This window comes from Lathamus discolor, chromosome 1 (assembly GCF_037157495.1).
Source record: "Lathamus discolor isolate bLatDis1 chromosome 1, bLatDis1.hap1, whole genome shotgun sequence".
Lineage (NCBI taxonomy): Eukaryota > Metazoa > Chordata > Aves > Psittaciformes > Psittacidae > Lathamus > Lathamus discolor.
This window is the reverse complement of record NC_088884.1, coordinates 73,472,390-73,491,719: the sequence shown is the minus strand read 5'-3', so window position 1 is coordinate 73,491,719 and position 19,330 is coordinate 73,472,390. Positions and strand designations below refer to the sequence as shown.

Here is a 19,330-nt window from a genome sequence, read left to right as displayed (position 1 = left end):
TATTTTATCTTCAGACTCTGGCTTTATGAGCATGATGAGAGCTTGAAAAAGCAAAGGGCAGTTTATTAGAACTGAAGCTGCTGTTTGCTGCAAAGAAAGGATGGTTTGGGATCACTGTACCAAAGAAATCTGGCATAAGCCTCACCCTCACACAAGGTTCCACAGAAAACATGTTTTTGTTGCCTTTCAGAACAAAGTGGTTTTGAACAACAATGCTGAAATCATGCTCAGTGATGCTGTTGGCACAAATGGCGTGATCCATATCATAAACCAAATCCTGGTTCCATCACATATGCAGGATTTGCCCCTTAAGAAGGTATGTGCAGCTCATTGCCATTCTCAACCCAGGAGCTTTTCCACAGTTTCTGTTAGATATCTAAGTCATGTAAGTCACCAAAAAAAGTTATATACAAATGTTATACAAATATCATTTTACACTACTGAATAAACTGAATGTTATATTTAAAATTAATTCATGAATTACAGTTATAGTAAGAACAATATAAGGACTTCTGCACAAGGCTCTTACAGTGGCTTTGATTTCATAACAAGAAGTGACTTATAGGGAAAACAAACTAATATCTGCTTTTTAAATACACATACAATGTAATGATGGCTTGGCTTCGCGAGCGAAGATTTGGAAGGGCTTTGACCACGCTTACTACAAGCACAATGACCAAGGTCATGTGGGCTATGCAAATCTGGTTGGAAAAGGGTGCTTAGGCAATCAGGGAGTGTCCGACCAGGACTGCCATCTCCTGAGTAATCTCGAGCTACCCATGTGCCGATCCGCCCGCATGCAAGGTTGGATCTGCAGCTTCCCATGCACCTTGTCACCTGTGCCATTTCGACCCTTGCCTGTCCATACAGACAAGTGAGAGGAAGCCCTTCCAGCCTGCATTATATAAATTACTGAAATTCTCTTCTCTTTTAGGAAAGCCTTAAAATGGTTGCAGCCAAATACGGATACATCCTGTTCAGCAGTTTGTTAGAGGTAAGGACACAGAGACAGCAGCGATTGAGTAAAGGTTTGAAACGCTTTCTTTAAAGACAGAAGCAGAGACATGGCACATGGCATCACTGGAAGGACAGCGTTGCGTGAGCCAAAGGGCTCACAACACAGTACACAACAACCGTAGTCACCACATGGTCCCTCTCCCACAAAGGTGGGGAGTTACAAAGTAGAACCACTTCTCCCTATACCACTCAGCCCTGTCCTACCGTATGTCAGACTACATGACCAAGGTGTGACCCAAGTATGACTTTTTGAACCCAAAGTTGGGCTGGCAGCCTGGTTTTCAATGGGCAGCCCTGGGAGATGAAGCACTTCTGAGAATTCAGTCATGTAGCTCAACTTGGGCAGTTCAACTCAGGCATCTGGATTTTAAAGTCATGGTGTTTGCAGGCTGGTGTCCAGACAGCCCATGGGCCACTGCATACCAGTTATACCAGACATTCACCAGATAGGGTCGATGTCATTCTACATGCAGCATTAATCCTCCACCCCTATTTTTGGTATGTTGCAGAAAAACAACCTGCTTGGGCTGATCAACGACCCTATCCACAAACCCGTCACGCTCTTCTGGCCCACAGACACAGCTATCCGTGGGCTGCCACAGGAGCAGCAGGACTTCCTCTTCAAGAAGTCCAACACTGACAAACTGGTGCAGTACCTCAAGTTCCACATTGTCCGTGATGCTGCAGTAAGACCTCACTTCTTAGGAGCATTGCCAAGGCCAAGACATACAAGCCCAGGCACATGCATCCCCCCTGTTTCCTTCTCAGGTGCTGGCCTACCAGCTCCCCCGCTCCACCTCACTGAAGACCCTGCAGGGCTCCAATCTCAGCGTTAGCTGTGGAGATAACAGGGAGATTGTAAGTGCTCACTCTGCCGGTACACTTGTCCTTTGCCCCTGCTGCAGGATTCACCCATACAGACCCTACTATGCCTGTGCGTAAGCCACAGAAAGGGTCAGTGGCTTCAAAACTCAACTGGTCTTTGCCAGTCCATGCCAACAGCCACTTTGGGGCAGTCACCCCAACAGATACACCAAACTAGATAGTTTGCAGGACTCCCAGGAGCTGTTGTTTTCTCTTCTGTAAGATGCTATTTGTTCAAAACAGTTCTCAGTTACCACGGAACTGAGATACCAGCATGTTTTAACTTCTCCTACAAAGAAATACACAATGGAAAACCATGAAGATGAATCTGACTTTGACAGAAGCCCCATAATCACAGCATCGGCATGCAGATTCTGATTTACAATCACTTACAAGCCAAGACTGCTGGTATGCACACAGCCTGTTAAACAAGAACAACTGCATGTCTTTTCTTTGCAAATTTATTAGATCATAGCTGGCAAGCATCTGCATCTGAAAACATAGAATCATAGAACAATTTGGGTTGGGTTGGAAAAGACCTTCAAAGGTCATTTAGTTCAAATCCCTTGCAACGAGCAGGGACATCTTCAACTAGGTCAAGCTGTCCAGAGCACATCCAGCCTGGCCTTGAATGTCTTCAGGAATGGCGCATCCACCACCTCTCTGGACAGTATTTTTCCACCCTCACTGTAAAGATATTTTTTTCCTCATATCCAGCCTGAATGACATCCAGCCTTAATCACATGACTAAGCCTAAATGTGCTTAAGGTAAACCTGTGGACATGGGGCAGGCATATTCTGGTCTCTTCAGGAAAGAAAAAAGATCTGCCCATCTATGAGATTATAGCACTCAGTTATAGGAAGAGAGGTCCCCAAATTGGTTTTGAGCCCCTAGAGCTGTCAGTCTTACCTACAGAGTAACATCTTCCACCAAAAGCATTCCTACAGGGGGAAGATTATCCCCAGTTCCCATTCAGGCCCTGGATTCAGCCCGGCCCCGAGCACTGGCTCATAACTTATCATGCCCTTCTCCCATCCCATCCCGCAGGGCACCCTTTTCCTGAACGACAGACAGTGCAAGATAGTGCAGCGGCAGCTGGAGTTCGACGGGGGCATCGCCTACGGCATTGACTGCCTGCTGACAGACCCCAGTCTGGGGGGACGCTGTGACAGCTTCTTCGCCGTGGACTTCATGGTCAGTCCCCTTTTCGGTCCCCCACCCTGGCAAAGACACAGCCCAAGGGCCAAACCTTATCCTCACAGAGATCAGGGCTACACTTGCAGCAGCTCTGGCACAACGAGATTAAGACCCACCACTTCAAGCTGGCTTCATCTGCCACACTGGTTAGAGCTGAGGCTAAGAGGTGCAGCACAACGCCTGAAAGGTACACAACAGAAATCCTGCATCCCCAGAAAGCCACACACAGGTCAAATGGTTTTAGCTAAGAGCAGCTTAGCAAGCTCTGCCACGCTTTCGACAAGAGCAGTACCTTACAAATGTAAGCATAAATTTGGCAAGGATGGAACTTCCTATCATGCTTTTAAATTAGTACAAATTCACACTACTAATCTGGTCATACAGATTGCATTTATGAAGTTTCCAGTTATAAAGGAACATCACTGCTGTCTCAGCTGCACAGGGAATTAAGGACCCAAGATAGAGAACTGCCTGCTCTGTTAGACAGGCTGTCAGTCTCTCACATTTCTTGCTTTCACAGAAATATTCTTAAACACACCTGAATTTGCACTGTTAGCACAGGGGAAGTTTCCTCTGTGAAGTCTGACAGGTCCCACAAACAGGAAGTTCTGAAACCCATTCTGAAATGGTTACAAGACCAAACATACTTCAGTTCTATTCAAATACATGAAAAAAATACCTAGAAGTAAAACAACTTTCATCTAGTCAGTCTTAAAAAAGCTGATTAGAATTTGTATCTCAGTTATAAAACCAACACTTGTGTGTATCACACCTGTTCAAGTTACCTTTTTGTCATGATTATGTCAAATGAAATCAGACATCATTTCCAGATCAGGTCAGCACTTCATTAGAAGTAATCATTTACCTCTACTCCAAATTAGACATCCAGATGTGATGCAGCCCACATCAATATTTGTTTGAAGAACCTTCACCATCTCTTCCCTGCTTGTTTAAATCCAGAGCAGAGTTTCTTCTTCCAGAACTTACGTTCTGGTACCAAAACTATTTTTTTGCATTTCATGGCACTAAATATTTGCAACTATTTTGTTGTCATTCTCCTCTCTTCCTTCTCCAGAGCTTTTTATAACCTGCTTCAAGTGTAATAAGCCTACACTCTGCTCATATTTGCTGTTTTCCTAAACAAAACCTTGTCTGTGTCAAGTAGCTTTTTGTTACCACTACTTTAATACACTTTTTTTTTCACAGGGGCATTGTGTTAGCTGTTTCAGTAATTCTAAATGCCCTCCTGGGACAAAACCAAAGGTAATACATCCAAATTTTGCATTTAAGTAGTCCAACCTGCTCTTCTCTGTAGTTCACACAAGCAAACTAGAATAATTTGCTTTGAAAACATAAAGAGACCCCTCAACAGCAAACCACACTGTTAAGTGATGCCATAAAGCCTCAGGGACAAAACTGTCCCTGGGCAAACACCCAACTGTTGGTGTTGGGAGATGCTTGTTGGTCTCGCACGGCATTTACTGTAGCGAGTGCTTTGGTTAACTTTGGAGCAGCCCCTCCATTCTCATTAATGGTGTTCAGCAAGTTGGGAATCATAGATAAGGCAGTGGCTTCCCCCCTGCACTCATCACACACCGCATTTTTATTCAGTGTGCATCAGAAACTATGATTTAAAGAGGAAAAAAAACCTCAAACCTCCACACAGCACTTACATTCCTGTGTTTCTCCTCCTGCTCTGCACTGGCACACATGATACCTAGGAAGGAATCCACTGGTGCACGTACGAGTCCTATGGCCTGCGGAGGGATGGCTGCCGTAGGAACTGCTCCATGGTCATCCACACAGCTAAATGTTGCAAGGGCTACTTCGGGCCAGACTGCCAAGGTAGGACACCCCTCCCCACCACCAGCCCACGGCCTGATAAGCATGGCTGTGTAGGAACAGTGAAAGCTGGGGTAGGAGCATGAAGAATGACCAGCCATGGGTGAGGGAGCTCAGCTGCAGGAGCTGAAGTACGCAGGAAGTATTATGGCTTTCCCATTCCAGATAATTTCTTTTTCACATTTACAAGTTTTAAACTCCATGTTAATAGCAAACTAAATGAGCACTGTAGAAAATAAAGACTGCCCTGTGTAACCAAGCCTAGCCAGTCTTGATGGGTCACCAGCTGGAAGTCATTTCAGCACAGACAGACATCAGGTTTACAGCAGTGGTAACAGGACACACCAGAGACACAGCTCATGATAACTCAGCCATGTGGAAGTGCACACACCACTGAAGTAAGCTCAGAAATTGTAGCTTTGAACAGTATGAGACCATTTAGGAGGCTTTATCTCCAGCAGTTTGTTAGCAGGCACTAACACACTGTGTGCTTCTTCACCTGCTAGCCCCATGGGGTAACAGTGCTGAGGTCCTCACCAGGGCACACAGGCTTGGGATGTCTGCTGGCAGACAGATCCAGTAGCTCTGCTGACTCACTCTGTCCAGATTTCACAAGCAGATACATGCAGGTCCCATGCAATTCTGGCCAACTCATAGGCTGCCCTTTGGGCTCTCACCAGCAGCATGCAGCACATGCAGATACACAAGCAAGGCTGGGTTTGGGCTGGGCAATGCCATTCACTGACAGGTCTGAACAAGCAAGCAGCCAGGTAACGACACCCACAGGGCTGGAAGGATCCAAAACAAGAGGTGTAAAAGGCATTTGAAGCATGAGGCTTGCAGGCACAAGTGTCACGGATGTTTTTATGTACCCCAGCAGAGATGCATTTACAGGCATTTCCCTATTTAAGGATTTCTACAGAGCAATAAATAATGAACAGTGACAATGAGTACACATGCATTTGAGCTTAAGAGCCACTCTTTTTTCTCCCCATTTTAAACCTTTCAGCTTGCCCTGGGGGCCCAGAGGCACCATGCAACAACCATGGCTCCTGTGATGATGGGTACAGCGGGACAGGAGAGTGCCACTGCAACAGCGGCTTCAATGGGACTTCGTGTGAGCTGTGTTTGCCTGGCAGATATGGCTTCAGCTGCAGGCGTAAGTTTAAGTTTCCTTTCCATACGAGTACCCACCCCTGAACTGTTTTGTCAGCAATAAGTTTTTTAGTAAACTGAGAAACTCTTCCCCCTTTCAACACCAATGTACTTCCTCGGTGCTGCCTCACACAGAGGTCTCAGAAAACAGGAGGAGAAGGCAAAGGGGGCAGAGGCTTACATGGCTGTCTCTGCAGGGCTCCTCTTACTCTTACATGGCACACATAAGAGGACTATAAGTAACAAGGAATAGAGGAATAGCCTCTGTCAACATGTGTTTTCAGCTGCAGCACAGTCTTCTCTCTCATCCCCATAAAGGTTAAGAAAGCCTTTTAGCTGTGTGGTTCCTCAAAGATTACAGAAGGCCAAAGCCATGGACTGCTTTTGCAGAAGAGAACAAAAAGGGCACCAAGATGAAGGCGTTTTGTGAGGAGGGATGGCAGCCAAGAAACTGCTCAAATAATCCACTTTGCTGTGGTTTTAAATGTAAACCAGGTGGAAGCTACTTATTGAATCTAATAAACTAGGATCAATATCACCCTTTAAACTCAAATGTTTTCCCTGACATAAAGCCTTCAGATAGAAGCTACAACGGTAGCTCTTCCATCCCTACTTCTTGCACCTGTAGTGCTCATGAGGAACACCTGATGGGGGATTACAGGCTAGGTATCCTTGGGGTATAGGCAAGACAAAAGACTTGGACACTAATGCTTGGGATTATGCTTACCTACAATTTATCCATTTTATAACACAAACTGTGTAAGCTGTTAGTCTGAAACACAGATTGTGATATCCAACAGAAAACACTTCTATTAGCCCCTTCTTTATGATGCATATTTATGTCAGCCACAAATTAGCTAACCAGATTAAATGAAATAAAACCAGTGAGTGAAGCTTCTTTCCAGCAGGATAGATTTTCACACAATCAGTTCCACCCATCCCACACCATTTTCCTCTTTAAATGACAATATTTCATTAGGAAGAATAAGGCAAGAAAGGATGCTACTTCATTACATTATAAAACAGAGAGCCACCAATAATTCTCTAAGAAGAACTCAGCATATAAATTACTGCAGGGCTGAAAAAGTAGGAGAAAAAACATCAGCTATAGATTGAATCAGCCCCTCATGCCTCAATTTGCAGGGCAACCCCACTCCCCCAAAGAAACTTAAAAAGTAACTTAACCATGTTTTAGAGCAAAACTCACTAACCTCATGTTTGGCTTCCTTCCTCAGGTAACCCTTCTCCTACACAGCAAACAAAAGCCCACCCCTCGCTTACCTTACTTCCCTTTGGCTTCCCCACCACTAGCAGCTGCTTCCCATTAGGACAGGATCAGGCTGGGTCTTCACCTTAAGCCATTAACTCTTCCCTGCCACAGTCCTTTGTGAAGTTTGCTGATCTACCATAATGCAGGTCAATACTCAGTTTCATTTTCAGAGGCACACTGAATTAATGCCAGCTATAAAATTATAGGATCACAGGATAATTCAGATTGGAAGAGGCTCCAGGAGATCTCTAGTCCAACTCCCTGCTCAAAACATGGTCAGCCCTAAGCTCAAACCAGGTTGCTCAGGACTTACCCTGTTAGAGCTTGCAAACCTCCAAGGATGAAGACTGCCCAACAGCTCTGGCCAGTCTGGTCCTCTGCCTGACAGGCCTTATGCTGAAAAACCATGAGGTTAGACTTGTCTAAATTACTGCTGGATAACACTACACCTAAACTGACAGCCTCAGTGATGTTTCTCTAGAGAAAGCTTTTCCCCTTTCCCAACAGCAGCTCTGGAAGTGACCCCTCTGCATTCCTTTTGCAGCCTGCGAATGCGAGAACAATGGGCAGTGCGATGAAGGATATTCAGGAACGGGCCGATGTTTCTGTGAAACAGGATGGACTGGCCGGCTGTGTGAAACCAAGCTAGGTCTCTGCCTTCTCTCACTGGACTCCGTCTCATGGAGCCACGGGTTGAAAGCACTTGCAATTCAATGGAGGGTTTGTGTAAATAGGAAGAAAGGGTTAACAACATCAAAACCCCTCAGAGGACACTAAGGGACTCTGCTCTGGACTGGGAACAAGTCCCTTTACCCCTCTGTCTCCTTCTTTGTGAAATGGGAATGTGAATGCCTACCTCCCCCATGGAGGGCTTGGGCTACATGCAGGAAGGTATCACCCGAGAGCTAAGCAGTCAGAAAAGTACTATTACAGGTTCTCCAGTTAGCAAGACTGGTATGAGAGCTTTTCTTTATGTATGGAACAAGGGCACTGCAATACAAACAACAGTTTCATCCCAGCTCTTCTGCCTTCCCCACAGCTCTGCCACCAGTGTGTTCCCCAAGCTGCTCTATCAACGCTGTCTGCAGGGAGAACAACACATGCCAGTGCAAGCCCTTTTACAATGGGGATGGGATCACATGCGAAGGTGAGTGCCCTCTCCCATCCTCAACCTGCTGTAAGAAAGCAGGTTGTCCCCACTTGCATGTACACATGCAGGTAGTTACTGTCCAGTAGGAAATGCTGGCTATCAAACCTACAAACTTCCACAGTGCAGCACATGAAACAAATTTAGGATGGGTACAGATCAAGTTGTTCTAAACCAGGCAGCTGACTTCTCCAGCAGGACTATGAGCAAGGAAGTGCACTGCAGTCAGGTTTTGGAGACTGCAGGGTTATAGGCAAGGTTTCCCTTACATGGTTTTCTTTGATGGTCTTAGACAAGGCAGTTCCACAGTTCCTTGCTGCAGAAACTGTCATTCTTTCTTAGCCAGGCAATTTGCATCCTTCAAAGTCATCTTGGCGAGAAGTCTGCGGGGTGGTGCTATGACTCTTAAATCACGAACATCCTGACAAGGGCTTCAGAGCCCTAAAGGACAGCCTCAGGAAACTGAAACAGTTGGGGGTTTTCCTAAACAAGTGTTCTAGTATTTGCAGAGTGGTTTAAAAAAGCAATGGAGGTGGTTTGTCCTTCATTCTGTTTAAAAGCAGACTTTATTCACCCGTTTTCTTTTCCCTGTGCAGCTGCAGACCTCTGCAAACAAAACAACGGTGGGTGCCACAAGATGGCTGAATGCACACAAAGCGGGGTGAAAGTCTTCTGTAGCTGCCAGAAGGGATACAAGGGAGATGGCTTTGCATGCCTTCCAATAAATCCTTGCGCTGATGGGTTCAACGGAGGCTGCCATGAGCATGCCATTTGCACTGTCATAGGACCTGTAAGTTGAATGACTTCGCAGAATCACAGAATGGTTTGGGTTGGAAGGGACCTTAAAGCTCAGCCAGTTCCAACCCTCCTGCCATGGGCAGGGACACCTTCCACTAGACCAGGTTGCTCTAAGCCCTGTCCAACCTGGCCTTGAGCACTGCCAGGGATGGAGCAGCCACGGTTTCTCTGGGCAACCTGTGCCAGTGTCTCAGCACCCTCACAGGGAAGAATTTCTTCCTAATATCCAATCTAAATCTCCCTTCTGTCAGCTCCTCCCACTGCTTGCTGATTTCGGTTCATAATTATCCATTGCACCATGCTAGTCTGCAGTACACATGGCCAAACCCCAGGAGTGATTTCTAGTCACTTTAAAACTGCAACACACACACACAGGCAAACACATCCAGTTCATATCTCTGATCTGTAACATGCTCCTTCTGCTTATGCTCCCTCTCCTTATGCTCCTCTTTCAGTCACCAGCAAGAAAATCTGAAGCATTTCTTCCAGGTGCCAGCAGAAATCTTTTCTCTGGCTGGATCCAACTCCATACCTCTCAAAGTCCCTGTTTTCCAAAACAACCTTTACATAGCCCCAGCTTACTTTCCACATCAGTTTGGTATCCTTTCAGCTGAGGAGTGAGAAACAGTTTGAGATCTTTGCTCTAGGGAAAGGAGTGCTACAGCAGATGGGACATTTTGCATGTGTAATTCTTCTGTCTCCTTCCTAGCAGTCCCTGGCTGGACATTACTGTTTGCAATAGGAGTTTGTTGGATAAACCTAGGAACAGCTGGGAGAACAGTGTCACTTGTTGGTTGGCTGGACTCGGCTTAAAGTGCTCTGCAGCCACATGATACAAATTCCTTGGCCCACATGGTCAATGTTGTTGAGGAAAACTTGTGCCAGTCACTTGATCCAGCATTTATCCTGGTGCTTTCAGGATCACCTGTCCATTCCATTTTGATGGCTTGCCTGATTTGTCTCCTGGGAGCTATCTAGAAAAGCCTTGCTGCTAACCTGGTGCTAACCAACCATCACAGTCCCTGATTGTCACCAACTCATGCTTGGTTTATAGTTCTCAGTTACTATCAGTGGGCTTCTAAATTCCTTTCATGCTCCCATGCCTGGTCCTTTAAATACCATTTTGATAGGTTTGCATGCATTTTGTTAATTGCAAGTCATATAATTCTCCAATGCATGTTATTAGCTTTGTGGATGGAATTATGCTTTGGTATTAGCTCAGCAAAGCACCCAAGCACATGCATAAATGTTTTGCTAAGCAGAATAAATGCCAATGTCTGAGTTTGTGGTCTGTTGAATCACAGTTGTTAGTAGCAACTTTCCTGTTTGTCCATTCCTGGCTGTATCAAGTGAAGTTTTCCTAGCAGTTCAGAGTGTTGCTTGAAATACCACTTTCATGTCAGCTAAATACTTGGCTTGGCCTTTCTTATTCTTTCTCTGACCAGGACAAACGCAAGTGCAAGTGTAAAAACAACTACATCGGTGATGGGCTGAACTGCTCGGTGATGCAGCTTCCACTCGACCGCTGCTTGCAAGACAACGGGCAGTGCCACCCTGACGCTGACTGTGCCGACCTGCACTTCCAAGGTGAGGGTAGCACACCATGGGACAGGGGCATCCTCAGCACTGTGCTATAGCACTGAAGCCAGTGGCCAGGATCTTTGTGTCTGTAAGCTCACACAGTCCTCTACCTATGTCCCCTTGAAACGATGAGAAGATTAAAGTTAGAACATGTGCTTACATACTTTGAGATACCAGATTTATGAAGCAATAGATGAGGGCATTCCAGGCAAGAATGTTACCCATAAGGGTTCAATCTGTCCTAACTACTTTTCACAAGATACGCAGTTATTTGTATGGCACAGTCAACTCTGCATTTAGCCATGGAAACTCCTTTAGGAAGAGCTGGTTCTTCTCTCTCTTTGCAGATACCACAGTCGGGATTTTCCACTTACGGTCCCCACAAGGGCAGTACAAAATGACTTACCAGAAGGCAAAGGAGGCCTGTGCCAATGAGTCAGCCACCATTGCTACGTATAACCAGCTGCTGTATGCACAGAAGGTGAGGTAACCTCACTGTGGGAGGAGATCCCCACAGCTGTAAATGGGGAGGGAGGAACAAGTGGGCTGCTCTGTGCTACTAAGCTTCATTTTCCTTCCTTTCCTTCCCCCATGCTCCAAGGTATGCTAGGCTGGGACCAGTTTTCAGACTGTTTATTGGTTTTATGCTTCCTCATACAGCAATGGAACCAGTTGCTAAATTCTTGTTTCCGATGATACTGGAGTGAGATGGTAGGGTCAGACTTATAGAGCATTTTCATAGGGGTTTTTAATTATTAGCACTTCTTAAAGAAATGTACACTTCAGAATAATGCTTAGATTCATTTATTTTCTTTATCTAAAGCTCCAGGAATCTTTTCCCCAAATGCGATTAAGATAGCCGAACCATTTCCATATATCCTTTTCCTTATGTGTTATAGGCAACACATGGCTGATGCCAGTGGGATGAGCATCACCTCTTGGGTTTGTAAAACATGTTTTAGAAGAATGGGTCAGACTGACTGTGCCTTTCTGGCTCCTTCCCATCTGCAAAAGGAAGAAAGATACTCACTGTTTAGAGGCATCTTTAGCAAAATGTGAAGCTGGACCATAGCACATAAACCTCCTTCTGCTGCCTAAGAAGATGCAGATTGCAGCCAAAGCTGCATGTCCCTTCTGCCCCATTGTCTTAATATTTCCCTCGAAGCAGCAAAGTGGGCAGCAGAGCTAGCTCCAGTGCTCCTGAGGACTTATTTTCTGTGTTGAGCTAGTTTGTCAGTCCTTCCAACGCTGACAAAAGGTGGGCTGGCACACAATAGCATTGCACATTCCCTTTGGCTTTTACACCCACCTCTGATCCTGCCTGGCTTTGGGCCTCGGGGAAGCTTTCCCAGGGAAGGCTCCTTTGGTCCTTACAAGGAGCCACTGACTTCAAGATGGGGCCGTGTCTCCACAGCCCCTTGGCACAGAGGTCAGTGCAAAGTAAGCTGCAGGATGCATGGATGGACAAAACCCCATCAGAAGAGTGCTGGCAGGTCAGGTTCTGCCTGAACACCCCAGAGAAATCGCTCATTTCTCCCACAGAGCCCCAGTCCCACCACCCAGCTTCTCCCCTGTGCTTTTTCCCTATGGCTGTGCCACTGCAGGCAAAGTACCACTTGTGCTCTGCCGGCTGGCTAGATGGACAGAGAGTGGGCTACCCGACTGCCTTCTCCTCCCCAAACTGTGGCTCCGGGTACGTCGGCATCGTAGATTATGGCACAAGAGTCAACCTGAGTGAAACCTGGGATGTCTTCTGCTACAGGGAGAAAGGTAAGAAGGTCCTTTGCTGCATCCCTCTGAGCAAAAGGGAGCAGCAGCCAAGACTGTGGTTCTTTTAGTCAACCACAAGCTGCCATGTGAGAGACTCTGCCTCTTTTTAACTTTAAAAAGAATAATAATCTATTGCCTGCAAGTTGTTTTTTAGGGCAGCCTGAAGCCTTTTCAAGCAGGGCATTTGCTATCCATGTTTGTACCTTCCAGAGGTGAACTGCACCTGCAAGCCAGGCTACGTGGGGGACGGCTTCTCCTGCAGTGGGAACCTGCTCCAAGTGCTGATGTCCTTCCCAACGCTGACAAACTTCTTGTCGGTACGGCCAACAGCGGGCACATGAGCAGAGCAAAGTAAGCTCTGCCACCAGGTTGTATCTCAACGATTGCTTTACTAGCACAGCAAATACAGACAGGTAACACCACCACACTAGCAAAGTAAGGTGGAGTGGCCTAAATACACACCATCAAAATCAGAACTTAATGGCTTTTTAATTACTTGCTCCAAAGAGGTTTCGTGTTTCTAAAACTCATTGGAAACAAAATGCTGCTGCAGATTAGCTTCACATCTGGGTTGGAACTAGAGGAGCTTCAAGATCTTTCCAACCCAAACCATTCTGTGATATGATTCAACAAAATCAAATGCTTCTGCAGCTTTAGCTTAAAGGATATTCAGTGCCCAACTGCTTCTGGAGTTTTAAGCATCACAAGAAGTGTGCTGCTTTGTAACTTTACTGAACTGCTGCTGGAGAAAGGCAAAATGTTTGAAGGGTCCTTTTCATGCCACTACTCAGAAACACATGATATGTATAAATAGCCTCACAGACAAGAAGGGCCACATCCTGCAAGTCAGTTTAAGATGTGCTCATCAAATCTGTAGTTAAAACTGGTGTTTGAATACAAACTTCTTTTGTAATGTCACTCCAGAGGCGCTTCTTGGCTAGTAACAGAAATCTTTGTTCTTATTTATATGGTCTCATCTTTTCAGCTCCTGCACATAAATGCTCTTTGGTAAAGCTGGATCTTGTTTCTGCCTAGGACATCATGGCTTACTCCAACACCTCTAGGAAGGGAAGAGAGTTCCTGCGGTACCTCACGGACCTGTCGGTGCACGCCACTCTCTTTGCTCCAAATGATAATGGGCTAAGGGAAAATGAGGTCAGGGGGGCTTCTTTTTTCCATCTCGTTTTAATAACACTGTTTAAACAGCCATTATGTGTTTCTGCATCCTGGTGAAATTCAAGCTTTTAAGGATAAAATCTTAGTATGATATGACTTCTGTGTAAGCCTGCATAGTGTAAACTTTGCTTCGTAATTTGTCCTCCATGGCTAGGAGTGCAAGGCTATTGAGTGTTTCAGTCGTTATAGAGACTCTTCCACCAGGGATTTTATCTACCCAGTTATAAAGGACTGCCTGAGATGCAGTCTGTCTGCCTTGTTAACATCAAGCCCAGTTATTTGAAGAAAGCAGTGCACAGCTTTGGAATTTCCCACAAATACTTTAAAGGCCTCTGTCCTGAGCTTCTTTTCTATGCTTATCTCCTTTTCCCTTTCTTCAATCAAACGTCGTCTCAAACAGTCCACATAGGTTATGCCCTGACTCGCACCTTTGAACTGTTTGAAATACCTCTGAGGCTGACCACTTCAGATCATCATACAAAAACAGTAAAGTCCTTTCTCCTACCGGAATCAAGGTACTGCCTGCTGCAGGGCCAGCACAGACACAAGATCTCACTGTTCTCACCCAAATTTCCCAACAGCCTCTACCCCACATTGCACTCGTTGCAGCATTAATAGCAAAGAGCGAAAAAGGTCACAGGCACTTAGCCTGCAGGTAAATCCAGAGGATTAATGAGCTCAGTTAACGTTCCTTGTATACTGCTCTCATTTGCAGACACTCTCCGGGCGGGACATTGAGTATCATTTATCTAACACCAGCATCATGTTTTATGAGGACTTGGCCAACGGAACCACTCTTCTAACTCGTCTAGGGGAAAAACTCCTCATTACAAACAGCAGGGGCCATGAACATCAGGCCCCCACCACTGAACAGGTACCTTCTTAATAAACCTCCCGCCTTCATGCCTTTCCCCTCCTTATGGAAGGAAGCTGTTCAGATGGCCTGCAGGAAACACAGGATGCGGATATAGGCATGATTCAACCCCTCCCTCAACCTGGCAGGATTATGGGAGATGACAGTGTGATAGCGGAAAGAGGACAGCAATAGTTTATCCTTAAAGAAAGGTGCTGGCATTTGTAATGTTTCTTGGTAGCTTTCTGGGAGGCTCAGGAGATGCCAGCACAGCCTTGGCTCAGAACAAAAGCAGACAAAACAGTGGGGTTTATTACTATTTTAGTGGGGTTTAAATGCAAAAGTTTATAACCTTCTTGCAAGCGGAAAGTATCCTTTGATGGCTTAGGGGAATGCCTCCTTTGAAAACACACGTAACTTCTCACTTTTATTAAGAAAATACTCACTGCTCAAGCATTTCAAGCTGACTTCTGGGATAGCAACCCCTTTAAAACATGGCTGGAACTCTGCTGTGAGCCATGCTGTATAGCTGAACATGAAAATAAGAAACCCTGTGTCTGTGAGCTTGCAGTTAAAACGTGCCCTACAGAATGGGCTGGACTCAAGGGAAGTTGAGTGCCCAACATGCCAACTGTAGGGAGGGATTTTCACGCACACCACCAAGAAGGAAATAGCTGCTGCAGGAAGAGATGCACAAATGACTCATCCGTTGCCTTTGCTCCATTCCTCCTTCCCCTTTCAGGAGAAGCCCCTTTGGCATGAGAATTACCATTTGTATTTGTAAAACCACCCTATGCTACAAGCCCATTAATCACATTAATAAACTAAACCCTCATGAGAGATAGCTTCACCAGCACAAGGCTTACTTGTATCATTCATCAGCATGCCAGAAGCTCTTCTCGATCACTTTGATCTGACATGTGAGTTGAAGGCATTCTTCTTAAGAAAATTCTCCTTTCTTCAGAAGCTGCCAAGGGGAGGATCTGAGCCCATTAACACAAATCTTGCTCCTGCCCTTCAAAGCTGGTTGAAGATGTGTAGCTTCTCTTCTTCCCTGGAGGGCCTGAGCAAACCTTTGGTTCCCCCAGCTGCAGTGAAGCTCAGGGGGGTGTCATGGTGCCTTTCCACACATGCTCCAGGCAGCCAAGCACCCACCAGTCCAGCACACCATGCTGGAACCAGGCACCCTGGCAGGGCAGGGCAGGGCTGAGGCAGAAGGACATGGGTCGACTCCTACATCACTCTGCAGTGCCGCCACTGCTGAGCCCCTTTGTCCCTGGGCACAGAAAGTGTCCATGTGCTCCAGCAGCAGGGTACCACCATGAAGGTACTACCTCATGCCAGGGGCAAGAGCGGGTTCTGCTCACTGGGGAGAAACCATTTTGCAAGGATCCAGTTTTAAAGCAGAGTTTGCAATGGTGCAGGTGCCCATGAGCCCACCCTCCTGAAACACAGACACTGGAGAGACCTAAGACCAGCTCAAAGCAGAGTGTAGAGAAGTATTGGGGCAGCAATGACTGACCCCATTCCTCTCCCTTCCTGATAAGCTACAAAATGGGACCACCTTCCAGTAACTGCAGTGGGGAAATAGTCTCAAGGTTTATTTCAGCTCCAAAGGGAGGAGGGTCAAAGCTCAGCTCTCACTGCTTCTTTTTCCTGGCAGGGTGAGATCAGATATGTGGACAGGAGCGCTATTGTTGAGTGGGATATACTCGCTTCCAATGGGATAATCCACATCATTTCAGAGCCTTTAAAGGCTCCACCAGCACTAGTAAGTAGTGATACTTTTTAGTGGGCTGATGAGAGGTGCTGTAGCTTAGATCATCCAAAATTCATTGCTGACATTCACATATTCCCACTTTTCCTCCTATATATGCAGTTTGTGCTTAAAAGATTACTTCAAAAGTAAATTGGAAGTTCAGAACAAGGTGCCAGTGAAACTTTTTCAAAATGTTTCTGTCTGAACAAGTTCTTCCCATATTTATTTCATATAAATAAAATTAAAACTCCATTTTACAATGGAGCTCCTTTTTGCAATGGAGGTTTCATAAAGTTGCATTTCAGTTCTTCCGAACAGCTTACAAAGAAAAGCTTTTTACTGTTGCCTTTGTGTTCATTCTTATCCAAAACAAGGTGTTCTGAAAACAGGTATTTTTTGCCTGCAGGCTCCGTAACTTCAAAACCACAAATAAGATGAAGCTGTAGTAGAGGCGATGGCCAGCACCCCCAAAAAGTCTAGCTTGCAACTACTATCAAAAGACCACATTTACTTATCTAGGTGTACCTGTACCAGGGAAGTTGAGCACAAGAGCAGTGAAGGACTGGGGCATATCTCAAGGGACACTGCACGTGTTTGGGTGCTGAAAGGTGATCAGTGCCCACCCATAGCTCACTTACCCTCTCTCTGGTTTCCAGGCTCCTCTCCACGCCGCAGCCGGGACAGGGATATTCTTTGGCATCTGCGTAGTTACTGGGATTGTAGCTTTTATTGGGTATTTTTACCTTAGGTTCAGGAAGAGAAACAGAGTTTTCCAGCACTTCAAGGTAAGTTGCAGACCAGAATGCGAAGCAAGGGGAAGCACTTCCCATGACCACCCACACCTCCCATACTCAGCCTCCAGTTTCTCTTTGCAGTTTATTACGCTAGAAACATTCCTGATCACTTCCCACTTGAACTGTTCAGACCAAGACCCAGAGAAAGTGGGGAAGCCTCATCCCAGGCATGTGCTTACATTTGCCTACTGCTCCCTGAGATCCGTCCCTTCCAGGGTGCCCACAGGGCTCCTGCTTTCACAGACACTTCCAACACCAAGGACTGGGCAAAAGCTGATTTAACTACACAGCATAGGCACAGAAGCCTTTGCCTTACCAGAAAGCCTACCCTTTGGGAAGCAGGGAATTACAACCACTGAAAAGGGTACCTCTTCTCTTTCCCCTCCTCTATGGCATTGCTAATCATTTTATTGCTCTGGAGATTGAAATGTTTGATAGGAAAAAGGCCAGATGCAAAAGACAAGCAAGTTTAAACAACTGCAGGACTGAAAAGTGCAAATTCTTATACTGATGCACTCCCATGCGTGCTTTCTATTAACTAATTTTGCTAGCCTCACATAGAGTTGTGATGACGCAAAACCAGCCAGCAAAAGCCAAGCTACTCAGAGATAAGGGATGACCATAAAGACCCAAGTGTTACAAAATGCACAAGAATCAATCCCAAAGAAAGTCTAGAGGTAACCAGACATCCGTTCCTATTCTAGTCAGCCTCTGCGTGCAATGTGGATCATCAAGGAACAAAAGCCAGGAGCCAGGGGAAGCACCTGTGTTTTTATACAGTTGCAATGAAAGCCCTGAAGTACGTTTTACCCCAGGCACAATGTCAGGGCAGCCCTTCCTCTCCCAGTCTTTGCTGAGGCTTAAAAACAACCACGAAGAGGAAAAAAGATCCCAGTATTAAGTGACCTGAGGTAATACTACAACCCAGCGCAGAGTTCGTGCCCCAGAGACACTGATTTAGGTGATAAAACCAATTCAGTCACAGCATTGCACCAGTTGGTAGTAAAGCTTAAGTGCCCCACTTAATGCACTGGAAAAGGATGGATTTTAAGCAGGTTTGTGTGATTTTGTGTAGTCAAAAGATGACACTGACATAACACCACTGGACAAGTCACAGCCTTCAAATATCACCAACCCCTCATACGAAAGTTCTTCTGCACCGACTCTACCAGAGCCTACTTACGACCTTTTCTCAGTAAGTGTTCATTTTGATTTGAGATTGAGACACAGCTAAAATAATGGTAAGAGGGAATGACTTTATGAAAGGGAAATGTCTAGTTGGAAAACACAGGAAAATTAACTTGGGAAAACAACTTTCCTGGCTTTTCTGCCTCACCACTGCTAGAAATCCTCACTTACGGCAAAAAGGAGGCTATGTTCTACAGCTGTATCTCAAGTCTACCTGTAAAGAGAATTGGACTTCAGATGCCACAGGATGGTAGTGACGTGTCTATAGAAACTTAAAAAGAAGCAAGAAGTCTTCCCTTCTTGCTGCAAAGGCAGCTGAGTGCCATGCTAGCACTCCAAAGTATTTGAAACACAATGGGAAGGGGACTGGGAAGCAAGGGAAAGAAAGATTGAGTAAAACCACAGTATCTGCATAGGTTCAATGGCCTAATTTAGCAGGACTCTCATGTACATGCAGAGTCTAAATCAAAATAAACCTTTTTGCACCCACTACAAGCACCTGTTTGGTGCAAAAATGTCAGGTGCAAAGTCTGCCATCTGTATGTTCGAACTTGCCAAAAAAGTGACTTTTGTAACACAAGGTTCAAGCCTGATTTTCCTTTTCTTCTGTTTTATAGGATTTGGATGACCAGCAGCTTGTGATGAGTGGCCCTCATGATCAGAATTAAAGACTGAATTTGGGATTAGTCAGTTATAAAATACATTTCTATTTACACTCACTGGGATAAACAGCACCTACTTGTTTCAGGGAATAAAATCTCATTACAAATTAAAACCCAAAAGAGCACAGCTTTGTTTAAGATGCATTCCGTAGAGTTCACATTTTACCAATGTACAAGTGTTGGCTGTGTCTGAGCAATACCAGCTGGGAGAGCCAAATGCAAAACCTGAACCTCAACTAACCCACCCAGAAGAAGA

General features: G+C 45.5%; 1 protein-coding gene and 1 long non-coding RNA gene across 6 annotated transcripts in view; one reads left to right on the top strand and one right to left on the bottom strand.

Annotated features, from left to right (window-relative positions):
• LOC136015010 (uncharacterized) overlaps positions 1 to 7,392 on the bottom strand; it is a 36,221-nt gene extending 28,829 nt beyond the window's left edge. The window contains exon 1 of one of the 3 annotated variants that reach the window (XR_010613034.1): positions 7,358 to 7,392. This is a non-coding gene — a long non-coding RNA (uncharacterized LOC136015010). Of the gene's footprint in view, positions 1 to 7,287; positions 7,323 to 7,357 lie in introns of those variants that run through there. The other 2 variants (XR_010613029.1, XR_010613031.1) reach the window with 2 other exon arrangements.
• Positions 1 to 19,201, top strand: part of STAB2 (stabilin 2) — an 82,359-nt gene extending 63,158 nt beyond the window's left edge. For 2 of the 3 annotated variants that reach the window (XM_065680262.1, XM_065680255.1), the window contains 21 exons: positions 191 to 316; positions 935 to 994; positions 1,527 to 1,703; positions 1,786 to 1,875; positions 2,930 to 3,076; positions 4,286 to 4,342; positions 4,801 to 4,924; positions 5,931 to 6,080; positions 7,891 to 7,995; positions 8,386 to 8,493; positions 9,090 to 9,283; positions 10,737 to 10,878; positions 11,220 to 11,353; positions 12,477 to 12,642; positions 12,853 to 12,959; positions 13,678 to 13,797; positions 14,534 to 14,692; positions 16,335 to 16,442; positions 17,087 to 17,215; positions 18,300 to 18,419; positions 19,030 to 19,201. In XM_065680262.1, coding sequence (XP_065536334.1) covers positions 191 to 316; positions 935 to 994; positions 1,527 to 1,703; positions 1,786 to 1,875; positions 2,930 to 3,076; positions 4,286 to 4,342; positions 4,801 to 4,924; positions 5,931 to 6,080; positions 7,891 to 7,995; positions 8,386 to 8,493; positions 9,090 to 9,283; positions 10,737 to 10,878; positions 11,220 to 11,353; positions 12,477 to 12,642; positions 12,853 to 12,959; positions 13,678 to 13,797; positions 14,534 to 14,692; positions 16,335 to 16,442; positions 17,087 to 17,215; positions 18,300 to 18,419; positions 19,030 to 19,080 — 2,574 coding nt within the window. In that variant the 3' untranslated portion in view covers positions 19,081 to 19,201. Of the gene's footprint in view, positions 1 to 190; positions 317 to 934; positions 995 to 1,526; positions 1,704 to 1,785; positions 1,876 to 2,929; positions 3,077 to 4,285; positions 4,343 to 4,800; positions 4,925 to 5,930; positions 6,081 to 7,890; positions 7,996 to 8,385; positions 8,494 to 9,089; positions 9,284 to 10,736; positions 10,879 to 11,219; positions 11,354 to 12,476; positions 12,643 to 12,852; positions 12,994 to 13,677; positions 13,798 to 14,533; positions 14,693 to 16,334; positions 16,443 to 17,086; positions 17,216 to 18,299; positions 18,420 to 19,029 lie in introns of those variants that run through there. The other variant, XM_065680269.1, reaches the window with a different exon arrangement.
• Positions 19,202 to 19,330: the final 129 nt, after the last annotated feature.